Genomic DNA, 27,953 nt, shown 5'->3' on the forward strand with positions numbered 1-27,953 from the left:
CACATTTCCTCATCTCTTCTGTACCCTAAAATTCCCCAGTGTTAATGGACGTATATCACGGCCTCATGTGGGATTGCAAGGTGGAAATCATGGCGTTTGTATCGTGTCTGTAGCAAATGTGGGGGAACTTCTGGTGCACAGCGAACTTCAGACTCATTTCCATTGACAATAGTAATTTAGAGTATTAGCATTGAACCTGCAGTTCAAAGTAATGTACAAATGGAGTTTAGTTAATAGTAACCTATTAGGGCCAGCATTTGGAGGGGTAGTTAAGGACTGGACTTCCACATAACCAACCACGGTTTGAGTCCCAGACTGGGCAGCATGTCTACTTGCATGCCCAAAATCCCAAGGGGAAAACGGAGAGGGATTGTGGCATGGCCATCTCGCTGGGAGTGGTTTCTCATGTTTTCTCTCTCTCTTTCTCTCTCCCCAATAAGCACACGCACCCTACAGCAAAAAGTCTTAAAAAAAAAAAAAGTAATGTATCAGGAGAGTTTGAGAAATCCACACAGTGACGTAAGAGGTTAACATTTAGAGAGCAGAATGGGCGAGGAGTGAATAGAAATTCTATTGTCTCGGCAATTTTTCTCTAAAGTTAGTCTATCTCAAGATAAAAGTGTTGGAAAACAGTGATCCACTTTCCCCCCTTCCTACATGTGGGGTAGCACCAAGCCCTTCATGAACACTGGCTTGGCTGTGTCATGGTCCTGAGGTCGAGACTCCAGTCCGACTTTACAGGCCAGGAAATGAGCTCCGTGAGGTCCGTGGGAGCTAACACAGGCCTCAGGTCCTGCGTCCGCTCAAGCTCGGATCGTAACCATCCAGCTGACATGGGTCAGACCACGCTTCCCAGATAACAGCAGAAGGAAAATAATGTATATAGATTCACATAACAATCCCCTCCCACACGCACGCGCGCAGAGTCAGGAACTCAGTGCGAACTCCTTTCTCAATAAACCTCTGTGAGGTTTCTGTTCGTAGCACTGAGTGCATTCAGCCCCAGGGCTGCCTGTTCTCTGTGGTCGCTGATGGTCCACACGCCCTCCAGGCAGGACAGACAGTTCTCTGTGCTCACGCAGGATGCCCACAGCGACAGGAGGGCCTGGCTGTCCACAGGGAGAGTAGATCCTCCCTGGGCAAAGCCTCACCCTCACATACTTCTCATTCACTCTTGTACTCCATTCACTGCTTGAAGAATAAAGAAACACAAGTTGGGGGCCAGCAGCTGGCGAAGTGGTTAAGGCACTGGACTCCCCAGTGGCTGACCATGGTTCGAGTCCTGGGCCTGGCAACTTGAAACTCATGCTGGGAGTATGTGTGCCCAAAATCCCAAGAGGAGAATGGAGGAGAAGAGATTGTAGTGTGACCATCCCCCTTAGGGGTGGTGATTTCTCACTTTCTCTCTCTCTGTCTCTCTCTGTGTCTCCAGTGAGTTAACAACCCCTATAGCAAAATTCTCTCTTCAAAAAAAAAAAAAAAAAAAGAAACAAGATTATAACCTGCCTGAGAAACACAAACTGAAGAATCATGGCATCTTAGACTTGTCAGAGGTACTGTAAAAGGTACTCATCCGAGTCCACTCGAGAAGTACTTAAACACAGATTTCGGAGCCACCCTCACCACTCCGATTCAGAAGGGCTGGCTGGGACGTGGCAATCCGCAGTTTTCCAAAGCCCCTCTCTGCGTCTGTGTCCCCCCACTCCTGGCAACCGGATGCATCACTAGGCTTGGGGACTGATCAGTAGATAGGCAGCTCTGGAAATGAACAGGGTCTGCAGGAGAACCCTGAGGTGCAGGAGCGTGTGACCTCACAGGACGATCCCCCCGCCAAGGGGCAGTTCACCTCAGGAAGTCCTTTTCTGTATTCTGATGCAATCTGCTTCTCTGGAAACCTACTCCTGTGTTTCAGGTTTGCTCTCTGGGACCAGCAGTCAGCGTAATGGCACAACTAAAAAGACACACTTGGGACCAGCAGATGGGGTAATAGTTAAGTTGCTGGACTCCCATGTAGTCGACCATGGTTTGAGTCCTGGACCTGGTAGCTTAAAACTTATGCTGGGCGTGTGTGCATGCATGCCCGAAATCCTGAGAAGAGAATGGAGAAGGGATTGCAGCATGGCCATCCCCCGAGGAGGTTATTTTTCTCTTTCTGTCTCTCTGTCTCTCCAGCGAGCACACACACCCTGTAGCAAAAATCTCTCTAAAAAAAGGACACACCCTTTTCCATAGGAACTGGCCCACATATATCTGAAGAGAGCCGTCCTGTTTTCCAAAGTCTTCTCTCTTCCAGACTAACTGCCCTTAGTTCCTCCAATCATCATTTTATTCTTTTTAAATGAATGCATTATTATCCTATTTTGAATGTCAAACTCAGAATCGGGGCTGTGTTTTATGCATGATCTCGGGGCCCCAATGTCAAGGGGCTGGCGATCCTTTTCCTTGCTCTGGGCTCCTTTTAGTGAGGCAGTCCAGGGTAAAGTCCTGGCCCTTGCTAACACGCTGGGATCTCCTGGGAGGCTTGAGCAGACATCACTGCTCAGACGCTGCCCCTCGAGAGTCTGATAAAGCCAATCTGGGGTCCTGCCTGGTTATTCTAATCTTTCCAAAGTTCCAGGTGGTTTTAATAAGGAGACAATGTTCAGAGCTACCGATACCGGGGACGCTGGTCCCTCTCTGCCACGTGTTGACTCGAACTGGATTCATTCACGCTCTGCTTCTTCCTTCGAATCCCTGCCAAGCCAGGTCTTCCCCGTCGGGAACGTGAGAAGCTGATTAGTGGAACTCACTTGCTGACCTTGCCATTCATTCCGAGAAGCACCCACATGTGGTTCCATCTGTGGTTGCGAGGCCACTGTGGGCCACGTGGATTGAGCAATCCACTTTCTCTCCAGCTGTGTCTTTCACATGCTTCTGCCATCTCCATACGAAAAGTGGTTAAGGGGCCAGCAGATGGCATAGCAGTTACGTCACTGGACGCCCACATGGCTGACCACGGTTGAGGCCCAGACCTGGGAGCTGTAAAGTCATGCCGGGAGCGTGTGTGTGCGTGCCCAAGATCACAGGAGGAGAATGGAAAAGGGACTGCAGTGTGGCCAGACCCTCAGCAGGTAATTTCTCACTTTCCCTCTCACCGTGTCTGTCTCTCCATTAAGCATATGTGCCCTAAGGCCAAAAAAAAAAACCTAAAAAAAATTATGGATCATCAGACAATAACACTCCTGAAAACCCTCTGGGAATCAAATGACACCAGCTGCTTTTTAAGCAACTGCATACTCTTCCAAAGATAAGGGCCAGCTGCCAAAGACTGATGGCCATGGATAAGTCCCGCGTTTGGCATTTCTGCCTGGAATGAAACGTGTCAGACGCCCTCCAAAGTACTTTCTGCTGGCGGGAGCCATCTGAAGCCACCACCATGGGCCTTGCAAATTGATGACATTTCCTGTGTGGCTTCGCCAACATCATTTGAATCAACTGCTGTACTGATCCAGCTCAAGATAATCTGAGCTACAGAAGATTTGCTTAAGACTGTCCTAACGCACACCTGGCCAGAAAGCACACCGTCACACGGTTTCCCCAGGTTGCAGTGGTCATGAGGGCGTCTTGTAATTTTCTATGGATGGTGAGGCAACATCACCATGCAATCAAGAGGTTCCAGGTAAAGCTTGGGAAGATGAGGTTACATTTTATAGAATTTTAAAGGTTTTTGCCATAGGGTGCATACACTGACGAGAGAGAGAGAGAGAAGGAAAGTGAGAAATCATCCCCTAGGAGGAATGGACATGCCACAATTCCTTCTCCTTCAGTCTCCTCTTTAGGCATGTAAGCACATACACCCAGTGTGATTTTCAAGCTGCCGGGTTCGGGGCTCAAACTGTGGTCAGTCAGCACCTTAACCACTATGCTGCCTGCTGGCCCAACATGTAGAATTTTTAATTCTGAAAAGTGGTCTTTCTCTGCTGTCCGCAAAACTGAGACTCTCGCTAACAAGGCATTTTCAATTTTTTCCATGAGGCTGACTTTGTACCTGTTATTTCTCAATTTTGGCTATACTTGCTGCCCTGGGGCCTCTTAATAAAGCCTGCCACTTCCTCTCAAGGGGAGAAGAGCACATGAATTACCCTCCAGGTTAGAAAACACATGAACCTAGGGCCAGCTCTGTGGCACAGCGGTAATGCATGTTCAGGAGAAGCTAGATCCTACAAGGTGAGGGGAGATCGAATCCCTGACTGGGTTAGCCCAAAACATGCTGGCCATGCACGAGTGTTTAACTCTTAACACACGCGTGCCCAAGATCTGACAGGCAGGCAGGCTAGGGTTTGCAGCATGACCAGTCCCTTGGAGGGTGCTTGTTGTTCTCTCTGTCTCTTGTTCTCATACGCACGTCCATGTGCTCTGTCATAAATAACGAAAAAGCGGCACCAAGCCAAACACCACTTTGGGTACTGGCTCTGGCACACAGTGGGGGCACAGTGCAGGGTGGCTCTGCTTATCTCTGAAGCTGGTACTTGGTTGCCACGGTTGGGTCACCAAGGCCAAACCACCGTACTAGGGTGCTTTGGGGGCCTGAGTGCCCCTGGAACCAATTTCTCACCTGTGGGGACACAATGGAGTCCATTTCTGCCCCCCACATGGAAGCCCTCTGCTATTTGTTTCCTGCAATTTTCATATGCCTGTTTAGTAGACAACCAACTTCCTGTGTGTCTGTCTACATATAATTATCCTTTTTAAAAACCCCAAAATGATTTTCTGTAGAAGGTTCTATTTTATTTAGGAAAACATACATCAGATTTTGCATTCTACAGCACACAGAATTTTTCCCAGATTATTCGTAATTTTTCGTATCGCCTTTTTCCAGATTACTGTTTTATTTGGTATTTAATGGACAGACTTAACACTATTTTAACCACCACTATTGATGCACGGTTAGGCTATTTCCAATCTTTTAATTTTGCATTGATATCTTTGCTCATGTTTTTTCATGTATTAAAGTATATTCTGGACCAGCTCTATGGCATAACAGGAACCCACTGCTCAAGAGAAGCTGGAACCCACAGGATGGCTGTGGTTTGAATCCTCAACTCGGTCAGCCTGAATCATGCTAAGCTTCTGCGGGTTCCTGAGATCCGAGGGACCGGAGGGCTGGAGGACTGAAGGAAGGGCTCATTGTGTGACTAGACTCTGCAGAGGGTGGCCATCTCTCTCTCTCTCTCACTCAGGTGCATGCGCACACGCTCTACCATGGGTAAAAGAAAAAGGCTTTTAGCTGAAATGGAAACAAATCCTTAAAAAATAATAAAAATTAGGGCCATCGAGGTGGCAGACTGAGCAGTTCAAATGCCAGACATGGCAGGTTGAAAAACATGTCAGGCATGTGTGTGTGTGTGTGCCCAAAATCCTGAGAGGAGAGTAGGAGAGAAGGGATTGTGGCATGGCTAAGATCGGAAGGGATGATTTCTTGTTTTTTGACTGACTCTCTCTCTGTCTTTCTGATGAGCGCATGCACTCTATAGCAAAGTCCTATAGCAAAAAAAAAAAAAAAAGAAAAAAATATATATATAGAATAAAGGTAGAACATGTATATGTGTGCATGTGTGTTTTGCATAGGGTTTTCTTTGCATTTTCAAAGCTTTTTATTTATTCATTTATTTATTTTTACATGAGAGACAGCAAGGGAGAGAAAGAGAAGGAAGGAGAGGTGCTTCTGATGGGGTCTCACCACACTGCAATCCTCCTGCCCCAGCCTCCCAGCTAGCTCGGATAACAGCAGTGGGCCACTGTGCCCAGCTGGTTTAGCATGGTCTGAGAACGGAACCTGAGCTTCCCATACAGCCCCAGCTTTGTGCAACGCCACACACTACCACATGCACCACCGTGGCTGGGCTTTGAAGCCCTTTTTAAACACTGAAATAAAAGGTTCAAAAAACCACAGGACACGTAGAGGCCCTTCACACAAGCCTACAAAGCCAGCACCAGTGAAATGTCCCCAACACCCCAAAAGCCTTCTGAGGCCTTTATCCCATCATCCCTTCAAAAGTAACTACTGTATTTCATATAACCATATAATTATTGTAAGAAAAAATTACATTTTTTTCAAAATGTAAACCAAGAGGGCAGAAGTGAAGAGTTGATCAAAACATACATATCATTTAATTGAAAATCATTTTAAGGCTGGCTTGTCTTAGGCCAGTTTCTTGCTTTTCATCTTTGCTTCTGCAGGGTACTTTCATGAAAATAACATTAGAGAGAGAGAGAGAAGAGTGGGGAGGGGGCAACATAACTTCAATATAATTGCACTTACCACAGGGCAAGTCGTTGCTCAATTTCCTTGAGAAAGTTGGTATGAAATTTGTGCAAAGGTTCAAAATTTGGGAAAATGAGACTTTTCAATGTTTCGGGCATGGAGTCCTCTTTGCTCACTGTGCTTTGAAACCACTGGGAATAAAAAGAGGACACAACTTTATACACAATGAAATATCAGCCAGTCCAAAAGAACAGTGAGGTCCTGTCATTTAATACAAAGGGATGGATCTAGAAGAGTTAATGCTAAATAAAATAAGCCATACTATGAAAGACAAGCACTGTATGTCCCTGCTCAATATATACTGAACATCTGCACTGTGTGGCAGAGATGGAAGATCCAAAAACACAAATGTAGAAAGAACATGGGGAGACCAGCAGTTAGCGTGGTGGCTAAGTCGTTAGACTCTCATGTAGTCGACCACAATTCAAGTCCTGGACCCGGTGGCTTAAACTCACACTGGGCACGTGTGTGTCTGGATATTTGGCTTTCTGTCTCTCTCTGTCTGGCGAGTGCATGCACCCTATAGCAAAAACCTCCCCCCCCCAGAAAAAAAGAAAAAAAGAAAAGAAAGAATATGGGAAGAGGAGGGGGAGGAGTAGGAAAAGGGGGAGGGGGAAAGGGGGGAGAGTGGGAGAGGCTGGGAGAGGAAAAAAGAGTTTAACAGACACAAGAATGTATATAAGCAAGGTAAATAGGCCATGAAATAGTATATATATATGACAGATATATAATGTTTTTGCCATTGGGCATATGCGCTTGTCAGAGAGAGACAAAGAGAGGGAAAGTGAGAAATCATCCCCTGGGGGGATGGCCACACCAAAATTCCTTTTCCTCCATTCTCCTCTTGGGACTTTGGGCACACATGCACATGCACCCAGCATGATTTTTAAGCCACTGGTTCTGGGACCAATCACAGTTGGCCATGTGAGAATCCAGTGCTTTAACTACCATGTCACCTGCTGGCCTATATATATATCTTATAAAACTTACTAGAAGAACAAAAATTGAATATCCACAACATAATGTGATGCTCTTTGTTGAAGATGATGAATATCATAATATCTTTGATTTATTATATTGTAAATATGATATTGTTGAAGAACCATATTATACCCTACAAAGACATACAACAATTAAGTGAAAATAAAAATTATTTTAAAAATTAAAAATAGAGGCACACTTCGAGGTGTAAAAAGGAGTGCTTGCAGTTCCTCAGGAGTAATGCTCTATCCGAATGCCACTGAAGGGCAACGGACTTTGCGGCTAGAATCTGGCCCTTCAGCAGCACAGGGGAGCAGTGTCCAGGCCTACTGCTTTCCTTCTGTCACAAGATGGGGTGAGAAGCACTCATCTGTTGTAATGCCTTCTGAAATTCGTTACCCAATAGTTGTCTAAGCCAGGACAAATCTCTTCATTGGGCAACTATTTGAATGAAAACACCCACTCTGGGCAACTAGGCAGGTAATCACTAATTTACGACCATGGAATACTCTCTGCTTCATTCTTTCAAGAGCTTCCATCTCTGCTTCGAAGCGTGAAGGTGGCTAGACCAGGGGATGGTCACTTGTGTCCTTGAGGTGAACTGGGATGGGGTCCACAATGTGTCACTGAGCCCCTGTCAAGGGCCAAACATGATACACTGCAGGAGGCACGGAGCTTTAGCGATCACAATTTACCTCCCAACTGGCTTGTTCTTTCTCAGAACCCAGGGGTCAGCGGTCCATCTGCAATGGCCTGGATTTATTTTCAAGACTGGACAGACCTGATTAAAATAATACAGGCAGGGGCCAGCAGGTAGCGTGGTGGTAAAGGTGCTGGATGCCCACATGACCAACACCTTGCAGTTCTAGTCCCAGAACTGACAGCTTAAAAATCATGCTGGGCCCGTGTGCATGCATGCCCAAAATCCCAAAAGGAAAATGGAGGAAAAGGGATTGTGGTGTGGCCATTCCCCCTGGTTGTTTCTCATCTTCCCTCTCACTGTGCACTGTGTCTGTCTCTCTCTGGTGAGCACACGCACCCTATGGCAAAAACCCAAAATAAATAAATAAATATCAATACAGGCAACCTCTGGCAGACTGTGCTGACATGGCCCAATTTAGTATCAAAGTGCAAATGAAGCCCTGTTTACCTCTGAGGCCTCCCTCAGACACAAATGTACCTGTGTTTGACAGTGGGCAAGAGACAGACCATTCTAGGTCGGTGCATGCAGTCAGAAAACCATTTCATTTTCATTTTTTCCACTTTAGAAACTTCTTCCTTTTGCACTTAAAAACCATAATTATATTTTTTTTGGTGGCATATCTCCCAAATTAAATATACTATTAGCATTTAATTTCTATGACCCAGGACTAAGATCTTTTTGATTGAAGTCAGAGAGCCCAGGATTTAATTAGCTCCAGCTTCTCTTGTAAAGCTGAGTATGAGCTGAGATAAATTAGACAATTGAATGCTGTAGGGGAAATACTGTACATACCGAAGTGATGACTTCAAGATCCTTCAGATACGTTCGCTCAGTGGTGGATACTTCTTTAGCAATGAAGTATGCTTTGTCGGTTGGGAATCTCTGCAAAAGCCATCAAAAGACACAAGACACAATAATCATGTTTGAGGATAAGCCTCTGCGAATGTCCTCATTATGAGAAAGTCTTTTTTTTTTTTTTTTTGGAGAGGTTTTCGCTATAGGGCGTGTGAGCTTGCCAGACAGACAGAGAGAGACAGAGAGACAGAAAGCGAGAAATCACCCCCCAGGGGGGATGGCCACGCCACAATCCCTTCTTCTCCATTCGCCTCTCGGGATCTTGGGCAAGCACGCACACACGCCCAGCGTGAGTTTTAAGTCACCCGGTCTGGGACGCGACCCGCAGTCGACTATGTGGGAGTTCAGCGACATAGCCATTACGCTAACTGTTGGTCCCATTATTAGAAAGTCTCGATGACAGTGATATGTTACTAACTTACGGGCACATGTGAGTTGACATCCAGGCTAAAGAAACTCTTATTTTTAAAATACTCTCCTTATTGTGTTGGAGGAACTAGGGTAAGAGAATGAATTTCCATGACGAGAATATCGTCAGACATAATGCTTCCTTCCATGCAAATACTGTCTCCAAAAGGAGTCGAATTAGTAAAATGACACAGCGATATGGTCTTTAGGAAATGAAAGAGAAAGAAGAGTCAACTCCTGAACAACACTGGTTTGTGCTGTATAGGTCCACTTATACGCGGGTGTTTTCAACAAATAGTGCAAATACATTGTTCTCTTTTTAAATTCTTAATTTTCAGAGGCCACGTGCGCTTGCCAGAGAGAGACAGAGTTATGCAGAGAGAGACAAAAAGAAAGCTCCCCGCAATGGGATGTGGTCACGCCGCAATCCCTTCTTCTCCATTTCTCTGTTTTGTTGGCATTTTGGGCACCCATATTCATGCACTCAGTGTCTTTTTCAAGCCACTGGGGCCAGGATTTAAATTTTGATCAGCCATGTGGAATCTGGCGCCCTTAACCACTAAGCCATGAGGCTGACCCAATGATTTTCTTAATAACCATTTCTTTAAGCTTACATTATTATAGTATATGATATATAATATATGACATTCAAAATACGTGTTTATCAACTATATGTTAGCAATAAGCTTCGGGTCAACAGTAGGCCATTAGTAGTTGTGTTTTTAAGGAGTTAAAAGCTAAACGTGAATTTTGGACTGCATGGAGGTCAAAACCCCTGCTCATGGGTCAACTCTGTAGTGTCCTTTGTCCGGTGGCCCTGGGCTGGCAGAGTTAGTGTTCACGAAACGGAAGTTATGTGGTTTGAGCGATTACAAAGGGGGGCTGGGTCTCAAGGGACAAGGACAAGATCTGCTGTGATGCACTGCGACTCAATGCCCTGGGACCTATCAGTTAGGGGGCAGGCCAGCCATCAGGATTTGCTTTCTTTTCAAACAAAAAAGCAAAAAGGAAGCCCCTTGTTTCCTGCCAACTAGCTCACTCCCTGAGCTCAGAGTCCACCTGATCCCTCCTCTGGGCGTACACCTGAAGAAACTGAAAGCAGAGACTAGAACAGTGTGTGCACAGACGTGTCCATCACAGCAGTCCAAAGGTGGGGATGGCACAACTGTCCAACAAGAAAAGTGTGTGGGGGCCAGGTGGTAGCGTGGTGGTGAAGGCAGCTGGATCCCACATGGCTGACTGCTTGGTTTGAATCTCAGACCTGGCTTGAAAAACACTGGGGGCATCTGTGTGCATGCCCAAAAATCCTTAAGAAAAGAGGGAGAAATGGAGACGGGATTGCAGTGTGGTCATCCTTCTTGAGGGGTTTCTCACTCTCTCTCTCTGTAAGTGCACACACCCTACAGCAAATTAAAACAAAACCAAGCAAACCACAAAACTTAAAGTGTGGTGGGCCAACAGATGGTGTGGAGGTTAAGGCACTAGACTGTCATGTGGCCGACCATGGTTTGAGTCCCAGACCCAGTGGCTTGAAAAATCACACTGGGCACATGTGTGTGCATACCCCAAATCCCAAGAGAATGGAGGATAAGGGACTGTGACGTGGTCATCTCCTCTGGGGAGTGATTTCCCTCTTCCCTTCTCGCCATCTTTCTGTCTCTCTGGCAACTACGAGCGCTCTATGCCAGAAACCTAAAAAGTAAAATGTATCTTCTGACATAAGATTATCCCGTCTTAAGAAAGATGGAAATGTGGACACATGCTATTAGTAAAGGTGTTAGGCTAAGTGACCCAGTCAGACACAGCACCAGGAATGCTGCGTGATCTCACTTACGTGAGCTTCCTGGAGGAGGCAAGCTCATGGAGACAAAAAGTAGGATGGTGGTGGCCAGGGGCCAGGAGGAAGGCCCCATGGAGAGTCAGGGCTTAACCAGTATAGGGTTTCCGTATGTATAGATGAGAAAGTTCTGGAGACGGATGGTGGTGATGACCTCCTGACAGGCTGGCCTATCTGATGCCGCTGAACTGTACCCTCACACATGTCTCAGATGGTAAACTCTAGGTTCTGTGTATTTTACTACAGTTTAAAAAATGCCCCCCCCCACACACACGCAGCACGCACATCCATGTCCACACCTTCCTCCGGCCCTCCTCTTCATCATCGGTCCTCGGGCACGCCTGGTCATTCAGCAGGGGGCTGATCAGGGGAGAGGCCTGCTTGGTGTCGGGACTCAGGTTGGGAGACAAGGTCACGTGAGTGGGGGCTGCTCCTCCCTGCGAGTTGATGGATAGCTCTGAAAGGTGAGGGCTACCAGTCAGGGAGCCTGTTTGGGGATGAGAAGTTTTAAAGAAAAAAAAAATAGTAATTCTTTCTGGGACCAGATTTCTATTCACAACTTTCACCTTTTCCAATCTTAGAACCTTGACTACCCTACGGCAAATTTAATGTGAGCCATTATTTTCTAGTTTCTTTTTCCCCCTGCATCACAGCTGTCTTGGTATTAAAGATACCTAAGTACAAATAATTCAATGGAGCCTCCATTACGTAATTAATGGTATGATAGAAAATTCTGCTTAGATAACAATTAACATAGCTTAAAAGCATAGGATGTCCCCAAATAGTATTTCCATCTCCCCACTACTGCCTTTGCTTCTAAGAATTACTCAAGAAGGACACAGTTTCTAAATCACAGCGAGACGTGGGGGTGTGATTAGAAAATAGAACTCTACGAAGAGGCATCTAAACGACTGGTGCACTTAGAACACACTAAGTCTTGTAACAACGGGGCGCAGCTAGCAGGAAGGCCAAGCGACTAACACCCCATTCTACAAAGAACAGAAGCAAGCTTGTTATACCTGGTGACGTCATTCCATGTCTCTCACTGTTTGGGACAGAAACACTAGCATCACATTACATGCAAAGGTGACCATTTAAAAATGCAAAGCTGGAGGTCATTCCATTATCACCATTCCCCTCTATGAGTCAAAAGTGACAGGCAACTTGTTAGTCCTCAGAAAAATCTATCAAATTAAACGATATGAAAATGTCTATATTACCCATCACGAGTCAGCCAAGGGAGCTGATGCATATAGGACACTTTTTGCCAACATCATCTTGCTGATAACTATACCTTAACCCATTGAGACTACATGGGTTGTTTCAAAATAGACTTCAGTTTTTGCCGAACACTTACTTTTATCATTCGAATACAGATTTGCTGGAACTAACGTTAAACAAAGTGAAAGTCCCTTGTAGTCCTGTCTGTTACCATTACGAGTAACGATAATGTCAATGCTTTCTCCATTTTTCAGTAGTCCAATTCAGGCTCACTGCTATCCAGCATGTTGTTAAGGATCTCCAAGGGGAAGGTCATTGTGCAGTTTTTTCAGAGTTCCCCCAAGATTATGACATCTATTCTCAAACTCTAGAGCCATTCATATGCATTTTAAAATCACAAGATACAACAGTCTAATGGAGATGATGAGGTAAAGGCAGTGAATCTGATCCCTGAATGGATCAACAATGGAGAAACCATCACCTGCTCCCACCTGGCCCCAGGTTGACCAGTTAGCTGTGTCACCAGCACAGAGGTGAAGTGCCACAGCACCCAAAAAAACAACAAATACAGATATCTTGTCCACTGACTATTGGTCAGCGCAGACCCTTGAATAACAAGATAAGAAAATGTGAGGAAAAGGCAGACTCAAGAAGTTTGCATTGTAAAAATCCTTCCACTTATAAATTCTCATTTTCCACATACCTCCCTGAAATGAAATCCTGGTGTTAGACAAAGACCCAGTCACCCCACACACCACCAGACCCAGTAAACCCCGGAGAAAAAAGCCAGAAATTGCTTCGCAAATGTCAATTTTATTGACACTAGTGCACAACTGCATACAATAATTGAGAAAGAACTGGAACTTGTCATATCGAAATAGTGATAACAAATAAGAACTGCAATTGTTTCAAGGTACTACACTATTCTTTTTAAAAAGAAAAAAAATCACAAAGAGAAAAATGTTATCACTACAAATAGGAATTAGAAAAGAGAAATTCTGGCAGTCTGTCTAGCGATCCAAACATTTCATGCATTTGGGAGGTGCTGTCTGAAAGTTGCTTATTTGTCCCCCATAATCTGGGAGCACGTGGGGCTTACCTTCAGCTGACACAATGCGTGAGATCGGGTGAGCAGTGTAAGTGAGAGCATGCTGGGCCTGGGATTTGCAGTGACGTGGAACAGAAAAAGCATTCGCCTCATTATCGAAAGAATTGGAGTCAAGAATAAAAAGTGGTTAGAAGGCTAGCTGGAAGGGGGAGGGGGAAATAAACGGTGACAATCAGACCCTGGACTGCATCTAGCAACAGATACCCAATGGGCGAGGAGAAAATAAGAGTGCACACACATTCAAACACAAACAGGCCTCTCCTCGAGACGGGAAAAGCTATTGCCTTAGCCGCCCTCCACCTGCAAAACATGCTGAGCAGACTCGATGGGCTGAAATAATGCGGGCACAGACCGTGGTTCCAGGAGAGGTGCCACCCTGCCAGGAAGGCATGATACATTTCAAAGAAGAGAATCATTTAGATCCAGAAGAAACCCCCTTGGACTGCACTGGAGACAGAGTTCAGAAAAGGGAGAGCTGAACGTGAACTTCCTTGTCACCTGTGCAAAGTAGGAGGCAGTTCCGGCCTCAGGTTGTTGGGTGCAAGCCTGCTGCATGTCACTAGTGTCGCCTACAGGTATGTGAGACCTCCTGCGTTATAGGTGTACCCTGTAGACTGGGGAATGGCCGAGTTAGGCTGGTCAGTTTTCCTTTTCCCACGCAGCTGCTCTGCTGGCTTTCTGTCTAGTCATAGGGCGAGATAGTGAAAGGGACCGTGACGAGCATACTTACGCAGAGAGGCCAAGAAATCAATAAATATGAAGCAATGTGGTTTAGAAGCACGCCAGCAATTCTAAGGACGGGAAAGATCTGAAACCTTAAAGTTGAATTTTGCCAATCTGAACAGCGTCTATGGTGAAGGGCCCCCTTCTCTCCTTGCAAGAGAAACTACTCTAGGCTTTCCAATTTTATAGGTGACGGTGGTTCGAAAACCCGTGTAGCTCATTTACATTCAGCAATCAATGAGATACTCTGACAAGGGCAATTAGTAGAATTTGGCAGCTTGATGAGTAATTAAAATTCTCTTTTGACTTTGAGCCAGAATGTGTGACAACAGTCCGTACAGACCGGAGCCCACATGGGGAGGTGTGATGACCTCTGTCTGAAAGAAGCCGATGTCCCAGATTACGGTGCTATTAGAAATCCATGAAATCAGTTTTCACTGAAGTAGTCCATTTTACAAAAAAAAATAAAAATAAAAAATAATGGCTCTGTGGTCAGATGGAATGAGCCTGATTTAATTTACACAGGATGATAAAGCTTGTTTAGACCTTGCAGTTTGACAATGGCTTTGAAGGCAGAGTCCCAGGCAATGGGGACAGGAAATTGTGACTGATGTTCAATTGCCACTCCCCAAATTATTAATGCCTTTTTTTTTTTAATCCCTTTTTCCATTATGACAAATTAACGCAAAGTAATTCTTTCATCAGGGAGCCCTAGATAAATCGTGATAGGGGACTCGAGGAGGAAGCACCGGATAGTAAGGCAATAGGTGGGAAACAAGTTTAAAGAGACTAGAAAAAGATCAGTTACATCCTGAAAGTCTGGAAGCTTCTAACATTTAAAATGTTATTCTTATTGGTTCCAGAACTTACTCTGCGTTTCTTTCTTTCTTTAGGCATTCAGTTCCATTTCATAACTCGCAGATCCTTTACCTCGTCCTAGTCACTTCACGCCCCACCTCCTGCCCCTCGCACCTCCTGCCACTAATCTGAATGAAGAGGTTGGAGTTTATGTTGCCCCGTGGACAGGAAATGCCTCCTCCGTTCACACTGTTCTCCAGGGAAGCATTGCTGGTAATTGCTTTTTAAAATCTTTTTAAATGTACACGTTCTCATGGCACAAACAATTATGGAACTTCAAATTAGCACTGCTATATTTATGGGTTTCAATTTATCACTCGGCCCAGAAACTGTCTTAGCTGCTCTATCTTTTTAATTTAAAAGCCATTCATAATTCTTCTCTCCTGGCTGCTCTGGGATGCTGGGTTGGCGGCATTGCCCATCTGTAGCATCGTCTGATCGGCTCTTTACCAGAGGGGCTGAGATGCCGTGGGAGGGGGATTTATGATCAACCAGTCAAATTCCTGCCTTTCTGCTCCTTTATGATTCCACGCAAGCTGCATATGAACTGCCTACCGCCTCAGCTTGTATTAAGGGCTTACAAACAAATTTACGTAATTCTGGGAAAAGAAAAACATTTCTGTATATTTTTTCAAGTACTAAAGATAGCATTTCAAATACTTAGCTCTCTAATAGGTTAATAAATTGCATATATATATATATTTCTTTTTTGCTATAGGGCATGTGTGCTTACTAGAGAAAGAGAGGGAAAGTAAGAAATCACCCCAAGGGGAAATGGCCTCACCACAATCCCTTCTCCTCCATTCTCCTTTTGAGATTTTAGGCATACATGCACATGTGCCCAGCACGTTTTTCAAGCTGCTGGCTCAGGGACTTGAACTGCGTAGCTGGTCATGTGGGACTGAACTGTCTTAACTTCCACACCACCTGCTGGGCCATGTAATCTCTGTTTTTTCAAACTAGGTGTTATATTTTCTGTAAAGGAAGGAATTTGAAAATCGAGAATTTAAAGAATAGCCATCTATAGTAAGTTGGTTAACTATGTAAATATTCAAGGACGAGAATATTGACAAAAATGAGAATAGTGATTGCTTTTTTCATTTCTTTTCAAATTTTAAGAAAACACAATCATTAAAAAGTATCTATGCCTTTTTTTGACATTCCTCCCCCAAATAAAATGATTTATCGTATGAGCTTCTAGCTATCACCTGTTTTTCATGACTTGTCTCCTGTTATTTGGTTCTAAAATAGAGGAAATTTTACCCCCACGTCCCCAGAATATGCTCCCAAAGGCACAAGGAGGAAATACAGTAGAGATAGAGGTTTGCATCTGTTTCCTAAAAGGCTCTTTTAAAATTCATAATGTATCTCTAAAAGAGAGTAACTATATCATGAAATCTCTCTAGACACTACTTACATTAGAAAGCCAGTTATCAAAGTTCATTGTGATGCCGCATAGCAGGTAGTGTCCTGAACAGACAGCACTCACTATAGTCTGATAACTAAATTGGGTCCCCATCTGCTGGAATAGGTGACAAAGGCTGGCAGTATTTTATTGAAATGGCAAGGTTCCCCGAGCAAAACCAGATCATAGGATTACCAAAATTAGCGGTGTTGTCCTCTTCTTGATACTTAGCTTGCTGAGGGTAATGTGTATTTGCTTCTTAGACCAGTTCCTTTAAGAGAGTTTTACAAGCAGCTAAGCACCAACTTGGTAGTCATCATCGAATAATCCAGAAAAGCAACAGCGATGGAACTTGCAGGAAAAAAAAAAAAAAAAAAAGAAATGCCGCTAATCACCAAATGGTAGCAGATGCACTAACTTGTACTTAAGAAGAAAAGATAAAGGAGAATGCTCCTTGGTTGAAACAGTGGTGGTGGAGGGGGTGGAGGGGATGGGGGCGGTGGAAGGGCGTGGGCTGGGGAAGGTGCTTCGTACCAATGAAAACACCATCTCCTACTCAGGACAAAGCTTCAGCCATCAGTGAGAAAGAACAATTAAAATTGACAGTTTTTACAGCAAGATACCTGTTAGGACAAGTGAAAGCCTCTTCAGTAGAGATTAACAGGAGATATCAATACCGTGCACACGCTGTTACATGAGTTGTGCTTTCCATGCTAGAGAATACCAAGCTCATTGTTATTGGAGAAGCCAGCCATCTTCCCGGAGGTGTAAATCCATGCTTCATAGAGGCACTGCAGTCTTAGGCAGTGGAGAGAAGGTGAAATCAGACGGCATCTGTGAGCGCCTACACTGTGGGTGCCCATCAAAACGAGAAAACAGCTCATTGACAGAGAGAAGCCGCCTGGGGCTGAGTGAAGTGCAGCTTCCAGTAGATTCCACCTACAGCCCCTCCTGGCAACCCCCCCCCACCCCACACTCAATTCTCTGATAGATACGACTTGAACCACCGTATCTACCCCTCTTCCTCCCGTTGAAACAGATGCTGCCTTTTGAACCATGAAGACAAATCCTCTGGCCGGCCAGCCGGGCTCCCTGTGCAGGCTGCTGTCACAGATGCACTCTGTTTCAATGAGACCTGTCCCTCGACCACAGTGATCCTGCTCATGTCCAAGGTCCCCGCCCCAACGCACTGCCCTGAGTTCAAAGGGCAGGCCTTTGAGAAGATGGAAAGATGAAACCAGAAAAGCAATAGTCTTCTCTCATTTCTTTCTCCACCATAGTGAAATAAGCCACCACCCAGCTGACCCCCCGGGGGCTGCCATGGGAAAGCTTGCTTTTAGTGAACAGGATCACTGTGTTTCAGAGGAGACAGGTGTCCCAAGTACAAATTGGTATTCAGCAGTGTTAAGGGAAAAAAAAAAAAAAAGATGTCGGACAGTGCTGCAACAATGCAGGGAAGAGAAGATACACCATGCTTTGAGGATAAAGACACAACGCTGAAAACCGAGCTTTTCGTCCTGGCTAGGTACATGCTGACGGAACAACGCATACAATGGAACAACAGAAAAATGTTTTCTCGAATTTATTAAACAAATGACAAAAATGAGAATGAAGTCCCCAGCTTTTCTATTTAAAAATTAATTCAGTATATTAGAAATTTTTAATAAAACGTATCATCTACAGTATTAAATATACACACAGAGGGAAGAGAAGGGAATTGGATTAATAATATAGGCCAAGCTTGTGAGATTTGGTTAGTTCAGTTTTCATGGTAACTTTTCAAGGCAGAGAGAGGGGAAGAGGAAAGGACGTGACTGTCAGCCATGCTGGGTGCTGCTCAGAGGCCAGCGTGTGCTCCCTAAAGGAGGACCGATCTTTGGGCCTTCTATAAATCACGGCAGGCAGAGGGCTGAGTGTTTTGTTTCTTACAAAGGAACTTTGAGACTCAGGAAAAAGGAGACGTTGGCTTGGTTTCATGAGCCAGAAAGGCTTGTCTGTGAGTAATGACAGGCTGGTCACCACACCCCCGCAGGCTCCTAAATGACCCATCTACTGTTTTCTCCTTTAGAGTCAGCTATCCACTCAGCTCCCCAAGAATGCAGACACATGACCTCAACGCCCCCTGTATCCCTACTTCTAAAACAGAGTAACTCTCAAAAGCAGAGTTAATCATGTTCAGTGCTTCGTAACACACACACGCACACGCACACGCACACACACACACACCCTTGCTCCTAAGTGCGTTTGGTTAGTGTGCTTGTGTTTTATTTATTTATGTATATTTTTTGCTGTAAAGTACATGTGCTTGCTAGAGAGCTAGAGAGAGGGAAAGTAAGAAATTACCCTCTAGGCGGATGGCCATGCCACAATCCCTTTTCCTCCAGTCTCCTCTCAGGGTTTTGGGCATGCATTCACATGCATCTGGTGTGAGTTTTAAGCTGCCAGGCCTGGGACTCAAACCATGGAGCCATCATGTGGGATCCAGCTGCCCCAACCTCCGCGCCACCTGCTGGCCCTGTGTGTTTTGCATTTTGCAGTGATTTCGCACTCCTTCCCATATCCTGAAAGCACTGCCCTGGCCCCAGCAGCGTACTCACATATTCCCCTGCACCACTTTCCAGGACCGAACCAGTGGCACAGGCCTGGCAGAGTTGGCCTTTTGAACCAGCTCCCAACTACTCGTGTAGACAGCCCGAGTCTACAGCTGATTTTTAATCCTCCCTACTTTCACACGGGAAGCCTTCCCAAGTCATCTCAGAGCAACCTGATCTACGGCCTGCCAGAAGCAGCCAGTGAGCTGCCCTCCTTGAAACCACGACGAAACACCAGAGGCCAGGAAGAAGCCGACGGCCCCATCTCTAGGCCATGTCAGCATCTTCAATCCAGGCTGAAATTATCCTCAGCAAATCAGAGTCGACTCAATGTTTAAAGCTTTCAGGAAAAGATTTTAAAATGCTTCCCTATCTCCTAGCATGATGTTTAATTGCTTTCTTTTAAAAAAGTTCTATGCCAGAGGTCTCATCTAAGGGTTATTTATTTATTTATTTGGAGTGCTGTGCTCTTTATTTAGTTAGTTATTTTTAAGAATTATTTATTTACTACTACTTATTATTTTAAAATTTGCTACAGGGTACATGCAGTCACCAGAGAGAGAGGGAAAATGAGAAAGCAAGCCACCAGGTCTGAGACTCGAACTGCAGTTGCATGTGGGGGTCCAGCGCCTTAACCACCATACCACCTGTTGGCCCTGGCAAAGCCTTTTTTCAAAACAAGACTGGAGTTCCCTGCTCCCAGACATCCATGTGCATATAAATCAGCATTTACAATCTTTGTTCAGAGGAAAATGCCCAGAAATCTCTCTCTAGGTTACTCAAGGAAACTACAGTCGTGCTTTCGAAGAATGTATTCTAACAGGTAGTGAGCAGGCCACTTTTGATCCTTAATGCTTACACGTCTGGGTCAAGCCATCAGAAGATTCATTTTGTTTCTTTATTTTGACTTTTTTATAATAAAAAGAAAATAGCTTCAGCTAAGAGGCATGCTAAGTTTTGTCTAAAAGTCATGGCTTCATTTTAAATCCCAGAAATTGGGGTTAGAGGTATATGGAGTGTTCACTTCAGACCCCATTTCCCTGGATCAAGTTTCACTCTGTTAAACAGAAACAGCTGGAATTCAGTAACAAGGAAAAAACAGCACCACGATAGTTTTGAATGGCGCCCAAGTAAATTTCTTCAATCCCTACTGCTTGTAGGAGCTCATTCGATAGTGCCCTTCCTTCCATGTGTTCTGATGGGCTGAACGGAAAACTCACTGGAGAACTACCTGCAGTGGGTTGGTTTTGAAATGTTCACCTGTTTAAAAGTTCAAAGAAACTTGCTCTATTACAGGGATCGCCTAGAAGGATTCTTTTGTGGTTCGATTTATAAAACCTAGCAGCAACCGGATAGACCTATGTCATAAAACTTGATGAAGGCCAGCTTAGAGGAGGAATGTCTATGTACTGGTAAGAGAGAAGATCTGGAAACAAAAAGAGCCTTTCTTGGGAGTGTTAACTCTGAGAGTGCTTAAAATGCTGGCTAGCTGAATTAGGACCCTGGCCAAAAGAAATAAGATCGAGACAGTAAATAAAGTCAAAATAAACCTGATGATTTGGGGAGCCCCAGATTTCCTAATTTAAGGCTGGGTTCACCCTTACCCAATTACTCACCAACCGCCAAGGCCCACCACTCTACTGAAATATGGAATACTGTTTTAAGTGGGAAAAGTTGATTAAAAGCAGGTGAATACATGCTGGATTATGACAAAGGTGTCTATATGTACATTCACCACAGCTTCACCAACATTTAAAATGGCAGTTTAATAGTTATGTCTTCTCTTCCTTTAGAAATGACCAGACAACACAATCAAAATGACTCTGGGCTAATATGCAGACTTGGTGGAAATTTTAAGAGGCTCATGCTGTATTTCAGCATTTCAGGCCTACCTTTTCTAGCATTGCTTGGTTTGACTGCAAAGAAGTTCCTGGGGATACAGTCAGAATTATCCACATTCTAAGTGCAGGCCACGTGGCCCAGTTTGGTGTGACAAATCTTTGAGAAATTTCCCAATATGAATCACACATGTAGGGGAGAATCTGGCCCACAGACTTCCTCCAATTAAATGCTTGTCTAATAAATATTGCCAATGGCATACAGATGACTGTTAAAAGCTGGAGCAATTCATTTTAAGGCCTGGAAGTCATTAGATGCATTTTTTCATGCTAAAAGAATTTCTTGCATTATGATGTTGCCCTTAATAAGCAACAGCAAAAGCAACCACAAGAGAGTCCACAATTTACATATTTTGTAATAATAGCTAACAAAAGACATTAATGCAAGAAGGCCCTGGAGTAGCCAAGAGTGGCTTTTGCGTTTCTATGTCGGGCTTGTCTTCTAACCATGGTCTTAAGCTCTCATGTCACAAAGCAGCCCCAGAGCTGCCTGTGTTCCTGATTCCTATGCTAGCAATTGTCTTAGCTGACAGGGCCCCCTCAATGGTGCAGAGGTAGGGCCAGCCCCGATGGTGCAGAGTTAGGGCCAGCCCTGATGGTGCAGGGGTAGGGCTAGCCCCGATGGTACAGGGGTAACCCAACCTTCCATGATGAGGAGGCCATATTGGAGGTCCTGGGTTTACTTCCTACGTCTTGCTGTGTACACCAATGTGTCTTTGTTTTAGGCTGTCTGAGAATGCGAATAGGACTGTGATGTGAAGTCCCATTAGGAGCTCTCTCTGTCTCCCTCTCTCACGGAAAAAATAAGCCAAAAAAAAAAAAGGGAGAGATTGGTTGATTGGTCATAGGGACCCTCTGGAAATCTGAGTCAATTCGTAAGTGTCTAAAATCTCTGCTACCTATTCTTCACACCCAAGCTCATTTTAGGCCTTTTCCAACTGTGAGTTCATGTTTAAGCTTTCCTAAGCTTGAAATGCTGCAGGCTGGTAAGACTTGGGCCTGGAGTCTCCCAAAGGTCAGAGCGTGGAAGAGGGGGTGGGACACAGTGTTGGCTTTTCCTGAGCCATGCACAGTGACAGCAGTGGGATCGCTAGCTCCACCAGGCTCAGAGAATGCATAAATTTACTCTTCAATATTTTAGAATCTTTATGACTCTAAGACAAGCTCCCCTAGAGGCAATCTGTGAATATTCTTAGAACATTAAGAACAAAGTCCACAGCCCCCTACACCCCGCCTCTGATTACTGCTTTTATAAATACTGGCCAGGCTGGTATATAACCAAGGAGAGAAAAATCCCTATGAGTTACTCTAAAAGTGGAAAACCTAGACAATAGAGAACTGAACACACCACCATGGTACCAAAGCACATTTTAAAATACTTCAGATAAAATCATTTCTGTGGGAAAAAGCAAAACAAATTTATTGGAGTGTGTTTTGCTTTGGAGGTTTCCATTTGAAGGTTCACATTATCGGCTGGATAAGTTAACACCTATCTCTCATTCACATTTCATTAGCAGACGGCAGTGGAATTAGAGGTAAGAAGAACATTTATTTGAACCATCTTCACAAATAAACCACAGGATTCTAAGCCTGACTGTTTAACTGACACTCGGCTACATGTTCATATAGCGAATCGTCAACTTTTTCTAAGTCCAGACAGAATAGGTAAAAACATGTTATAACTGCAAAAGCCCACAACATAAAAAACATTTTGCCCTGACTATTACGGCCTGTGATTGCCTAAGTAAATTCTACGTGGTCCCTACATCTGATTTTAATTATTGACCCATTCGAGACTCTCCAAAATTAAAATATTGAATCTAAAAGGTCCTATTGCACCAGAACGTCCCATAGAGTAAAAAGCTGAAGTCTAGAAATCAGTTTCGGCTTTGTCATGCAGTAGCTGTATTACTGTGTGAAGTCACTTGACGTCGTCAGAACAAGTTTTGTCAACCATACAGTGACAGTTTGCCTAGTTGATCTCTAAGGTCTCCTCTAGGTTTACATTTGTGCAATTCTGCTAAATATAGAAAGCTAGAGCAAGACAAAAATAGACTACTTCAATGAATAACTTTCAAACTATTGATAATCAGTTTGATTCATCAGTCATGCACGGAGTCAAATGATTAGGAAAATAAAACTGAAAAAGTCTCTAAGAAGATGGATTACGTCTTCAGAATCTTTAAAACTGACTGCTCGACATTCATGTGGACGGATAACCATTTGTAAACCACAAGGCGAGTCAAGACTACTTGTTCTATACTGCTGCCAAATTCTACTCCATTTCCTACCGTGTTGAACTGTTTCCTCGTGACAAAGTCACACGATGAGACTACGAAGGCCACTGGCATGGCGGCGTGTTGGGATGTATCATCGTTACAACTCCGTCAGATAACTTTGTAGTTACTTAGGATCTAAAAATTCTATTCTGTAATATATCTTAGATTCACAAAATAAGTTCCAAAGACTGAAAAGTAGAGGCATTAAGAAAAAGCATTTCATTTGCGATGCCTTTCTTTCTCTGCAAGCAAGTCAAAAATGTAGCTTACGTTTTCAACATATTCCACTAGATTTTAGAAGGCAAATGAGTCTGGTTAAGAAGTGACCCTGACCACCCAGTAGAACCATTTGGGGAATCCAAGTGCTCCTCCCCGGACCAATCAGATAAAAATATCTAGGGTCAGGGCCTAGGCATTATGATTTTGAAATTCTCCAGTGATGCCAATGCACAGTTAAGGCAGAGAAACGATGCTGATTAAAACCAGGCTCCTTGACCTAAAATGCAGGATTGCTGGGTCCAAGGCACTGACACGGGTGGGCGAGACTTGAAAAGAAGACAAACCTCTCAATACCTACATGGTATTTTCTTCTGCTCAGAGAAACATCCAAGTGTCCTGCTCTAGGAGAGGACTCTGTGACTGAGAACATGCATAAAAACCAACTGAGGGCAACGATGCTGGAAGACAGTCCTCTTCAAGGGCAGTGCTGAGTTTGCCAACCCACCAGTGAAAACAGTGCTGAGGGCAAAATACTCCCTCTCCCTGTATCACCACTCAACAGCATTTCATCAGCAGATTCAAGAGCCAGAATTATGACTTTCTTAACTATCACAAACTATTGGACCCACTAAAGCAACCTAAATCAAACCAGCAATTCAAAGTGAATCACAATTCACGAAGATTCAAGGACCTTTACAGCCTTCCAGAAGAAGTCTGGAAAGCACAGATAGCCCTGCATTCTTCTCCTTAATAATATTCATTAGTCTTGCCTAAGATTTCACCAGTAAGATCTCGACTAGCAATCAGCTTACATGTGGCCTTGACTTTTGTCAATTCCTCACCTTATGAGGCACAGAAAACCATCCTTCTTTTAGAGAAGTGGAGAGGGGGAGGAGGAGTGTATACTGTGGGCCCTGGAGGCTGGCCCCATGAGAGGGGCTCCGTTGGCCAGCACTCTGCCTTCCGCCACATGGGCCCGGCCTCCCTCTCCACAGCTATCGAGGGTGAAGTCCACACCTTCCTGTTACCTCACTGATCCTCGGTCCACACACTCAACCAGTAGGAGGGTGATCTGCACACATGATTGGACATGCACAGAGAATTGCCACATGGATACAACACGCTATACACATGATCAGGTTCATCATGAAGGCTTTCTTCCTAGCCCTCAGTCAGTAAAAATCAACAAATTCCTGGTACCCTGTCATTAGGACTTGCAGTTGACCTTGTCTACCTTTTCTGGAAAACAAGCCACTTGGGTGAAATTTCATTTTTCTTAAAGATTTTACAAGTCAGGCATAGCCTATCCAAACCAGTGCCTGCCCAAAACATCCTCTAACAAATGTTGGCTAAAAATGAACGCGTCACTAGACAATCCCTACTGAAGCCCTAAACTCATGACCTCAGGTTACCAACAGCTGAAGACTTGCTCTCGGGCCTTCCTCACTCATCCTCCTCCTTCTCCTCATTCAAAGGCAGGCCACCCAAGGACACCCTTCTCGCCACAGAAGGGGACCTCAGCACGGCCGGGTTGCCAAACACGAGGGCCTGGCTCCTGGGGCCCACCGCCTCCGAGTCTGAATCACTGGACTCGGTCCCACTGCTGGTGCAGCCCTCGGTCACTTGCAGAGGTGCCAGGTGGTCTGCCATACTCACAGCACACCCTGGCTGCATACTGTGGGCCCTGGAGGCTGGCCCCATGAGAGGGGCTCCATTGGCCAGCACTCTGCCTTCTGCCACACGGGCCCGGCCTCCCTCTCCACAGCTATCGAGTGTGTCTATGGCCTCTGGGGTGGTGGCCACCTGGCTAAGGATCAGCGGGTCTGTCTCGGACTTGTTGTACCTACTGGGCAGGTTCCGTAAGTACGGCCTCTGAGACGCCGGGGAAGAGCTTTCATGGTGAGGGCTCTGGTTTGGGAGGGGATCTTCCTCCACACGTCTCTCTCTATGGTCATGCCCATTTTCAGACACATAGCCTTGAGACCCAGTCCTGTCCCAGCTCATATTGGGACTTGAACTTCTGCTTCTGGGAGACAAGGGGGTGGCCAGGGGGCTGTGCCCCGCTGAGCCCCTGAACATCTCATCTATCAGAGAGCTATGTCTTGGGAGTCTGGGGCTCCCACTCATATCAAAGGTTATGTCTGCTGAATCGTCATCCAGGAACTCTCTGGAAGGAGGCCGGGAGGACTTGGCAGAGTGAGGGGAAGCCCTGTGTCGCCTCGCCTCGATTCGCCTCTCCTCCCTGGAGAGCAGATAAACACCACTGGTCAAATCACCCTCATAGTTGTCATTTGTTTGGGACCGGGACTGGGACCCTGGTTCTCGGAGCAGGTCGTATTCGCTATCTACGTCACTGCAGTCAATGAAAGGAATGGAAGTACTGCTGCCTCGGGCAGCCCGGGATGCTGGACCTGTGCTCGGCTGCGGGGCCTGAGGCCTGCTCTGCTGGGTCCTGTTCGGAACGACCTCCTCCTCTTCTTCCGGCGGCGGCGCCCTGACTGCTCCGTCCACCTGCTGGTTCCCCGGGGGGCTCTTCTTCAGAGCGGGGCTCTGGCGGGGCCCCGACTCCTCGCTGGACACTTTCAGTTCCTTTCCTTGCGGGCTGCTCTGGCCACCCGGGGACTCGGCACCGTCTCCAAAGGTCAGGCTGGCACGCTGCGGAGGCTGGGAGGGACAGGGCAGAAGGAAGGAGGGGGAGGGGGGGAGAGAGTTAATCCAGAGCCCAGGACCACAGAGGCCAGCCATCTCGGGACATCCCCTGACGCTGGAGGGCGGGCATGGCTACCCACTGACAACAGCGGCCTGACAACAGCGGCACTCATCAGTGCACTGGGCCCTGGTCCAGAAAGTTCTTTCAGGGGCACGGATGATGTAGGGTCTGGCTTTCTGGGCGCGAGTCTCACATGGGGTTCCCAGTCTCTACAGAATGGGAAGGCCACAGGGGCCTTCCCGTGGAGGGCGGGCAGGGACAGGAGTGCTCAGCAGAGACCCTGAGGGCAGGGTGACACAGACTTCGGGGAAACGACAAGGTCTGTCCTTCTTAGGGTGGCTCGGGTAGGGCAGGGGCCCGCAATGGATGTTCCCAGTGGACTTTTCACATTCTTCCCGGGCTAAGCTCTTTCCTTTTAGAGAAAACTTTGAAAACTCACTCGGAGACCGGCTCCAGGAAAAATGAGCTCTCACCACCGTCAGAGCAAGAGTGACAATCTCTCTCTCTCTTTTTAAAAGCAGACTTTTACCACTGAGCGCATACACTCACCAGAGAGATAGAGAGAGGGGAGTAAGAAATCCCTCCGGGGCAGGGAAGGGGAAGGCTACTCTCCCATCCCCTCCCCTCCGTTCCCCTCTCTCAACTTTGGCCACAGATGCATATGTGCCTGGCAGGCTTTCCCAGCCTCCGGGTCCGGGACTCGAATCACGGACTCGGCCACGTGGGATCCAGCACCTTAACTGCCATGCTGCTTTCTAGCCCCAGCACTTTGTCTCGCTGCCGGTTGTGGTCACTGCCCTGTCACCCAAGCCCTGGGAGCTCACTACCCCGTTCTGTCCAGCAGTAGCTTCTGACCTGGCATCAAGTCGAGCTATACCCATAGATTGCAGAGGGGTCCCCACCTTCATGCCAGCAGACCTATTTAGCTAGAGGAGGGCGTGGCTGGCGCTAGTGGCCCCCTCATTGGCTCCACCCCTAGGCTGCCCAGGCCCCAGCGGCTCAGCAGGTGCAGAGGCCAGGCAGCTGGCTGCAGACAGGACACACGCGGAGCCCTCTGCCAGGTTGGGTGCTCAAGGCACCAAGCCATGCCTGCTGCTAGTCAGAGCCCCCGATCAGGCCCTCTTCAAAAAATACCCACTTGGTCAGGGAGGAAAGACCTGAAAGCAGTCTATATAGCACAGTGCCCGGCAGGGGAGTCTGTGGGGAAACAGTTCTGGCAGCACATCTCCGGCACTGACCTGCTTTGGCACTTCTGGATTCGGCTCTGTGGGTGGGGCAAGGCTTCTGGTCGAGTGAATCTTGCTGTGTTTTCTAGGAGAATCACACAAGACAGCTACAGTTAGGTGAGTTTTTGTGGTTGCTTGCTTGTTTTATTTATTATTAAAAAAATTGTTTTTCTTTTCTTTTTATTTCATTTTCTTTTATACATTCAATCACATTATTATTTGGCTTACAAAATGGATATTTCAACAGGTGAATGCTTGCTTGTTTGAAAGGAAACAGAACTTTGAAACATGAGGTCCTTCCTCAAGAATGAAGGCACCCACAGTCCCTTTTTCTTTTCTTTTCTTTTCTTTTCTTATTTTTTTAAAGTTTTTTGCCATAGGGTGCTTGCAAATTTGATCAGAGAGAGAAAGAGGAAAAGTGAGAAAGCAAGCCACCAGGTTTGAGAGTTGAACCACAGTCAGCCACGTGGGAGTCCAGCCCCCCTTAACTACTACACCACCTGCCAACCCCCAACCCACTTTTTTTTTTTTTTTGGAGAGATTTTCACTGTAGGGCGCGTGCGCTCGCCAGACAGACAGAGAGAGACATAGAGACAGAAAGCGAGAAATCACCCCCCGGGGGGGGGA

General features: G+C 45.8%; 1 protein-coding gene across 3 annotated transcripts in view; it reads right to left on the bottom strand.

The window, feature by feature from the left end:
* FARP1 (FERM, ARH/RhoGEF and pleckstrin domain protein 1) overlaps positions 1 to 27,953 on the bottom strand; it is a 256,635-nt gene that overhangs the window by 35,757 nt on the left and 192,925 nt on the right. For 2 of the 3 annotated variants that reach the window (XM_027776312.1, XM_027776314.1), the window contains exons 11-15: positions 27,339 to 27,411; positions 25,802 to 26,054; positions 11,388 to 11,575; positions 8,781 to 8,870; positions 6,302 to 6,435 (exon numbers count right to left, since the gene is read on the bottom strand). In XM_027776312.1, coding sequence (XP_027632113.1) covers positions 6,302 to 6,435; positions 8,781 to 8,870; positions 11,388 to 11,575; positions 25,802 to 26,054; positions 27,339 to 27,411 — 738 coding nt within the window. The remainder of the gene's footprint in view (positions 1 to 6,301; positions 6,436 to 8,780; positions 8,871 to 11,387; positions 11,576 to 25,801; positions 26,055 to 27,338; positions 27,412 to 27,953) is intronic. The other variant, XM_027776313.1, reaches the window with a different exon arrangement.

Source organism: Tupaia chinensis, unplaced genomic scaffold (assembly GCF_000334495.1).
Source record: "Tupaia chinensis unplaced genomic scaffold, TupChi_1.0 Scaffold000057_1, whole genome shotgun sequence".
Taxonomy (NCBI): Eukaryota; Metazoa; Chordata; class Mammalia; order Scandentia; family Tupaiidae; genus Tupaia; species Tupaia belangeri.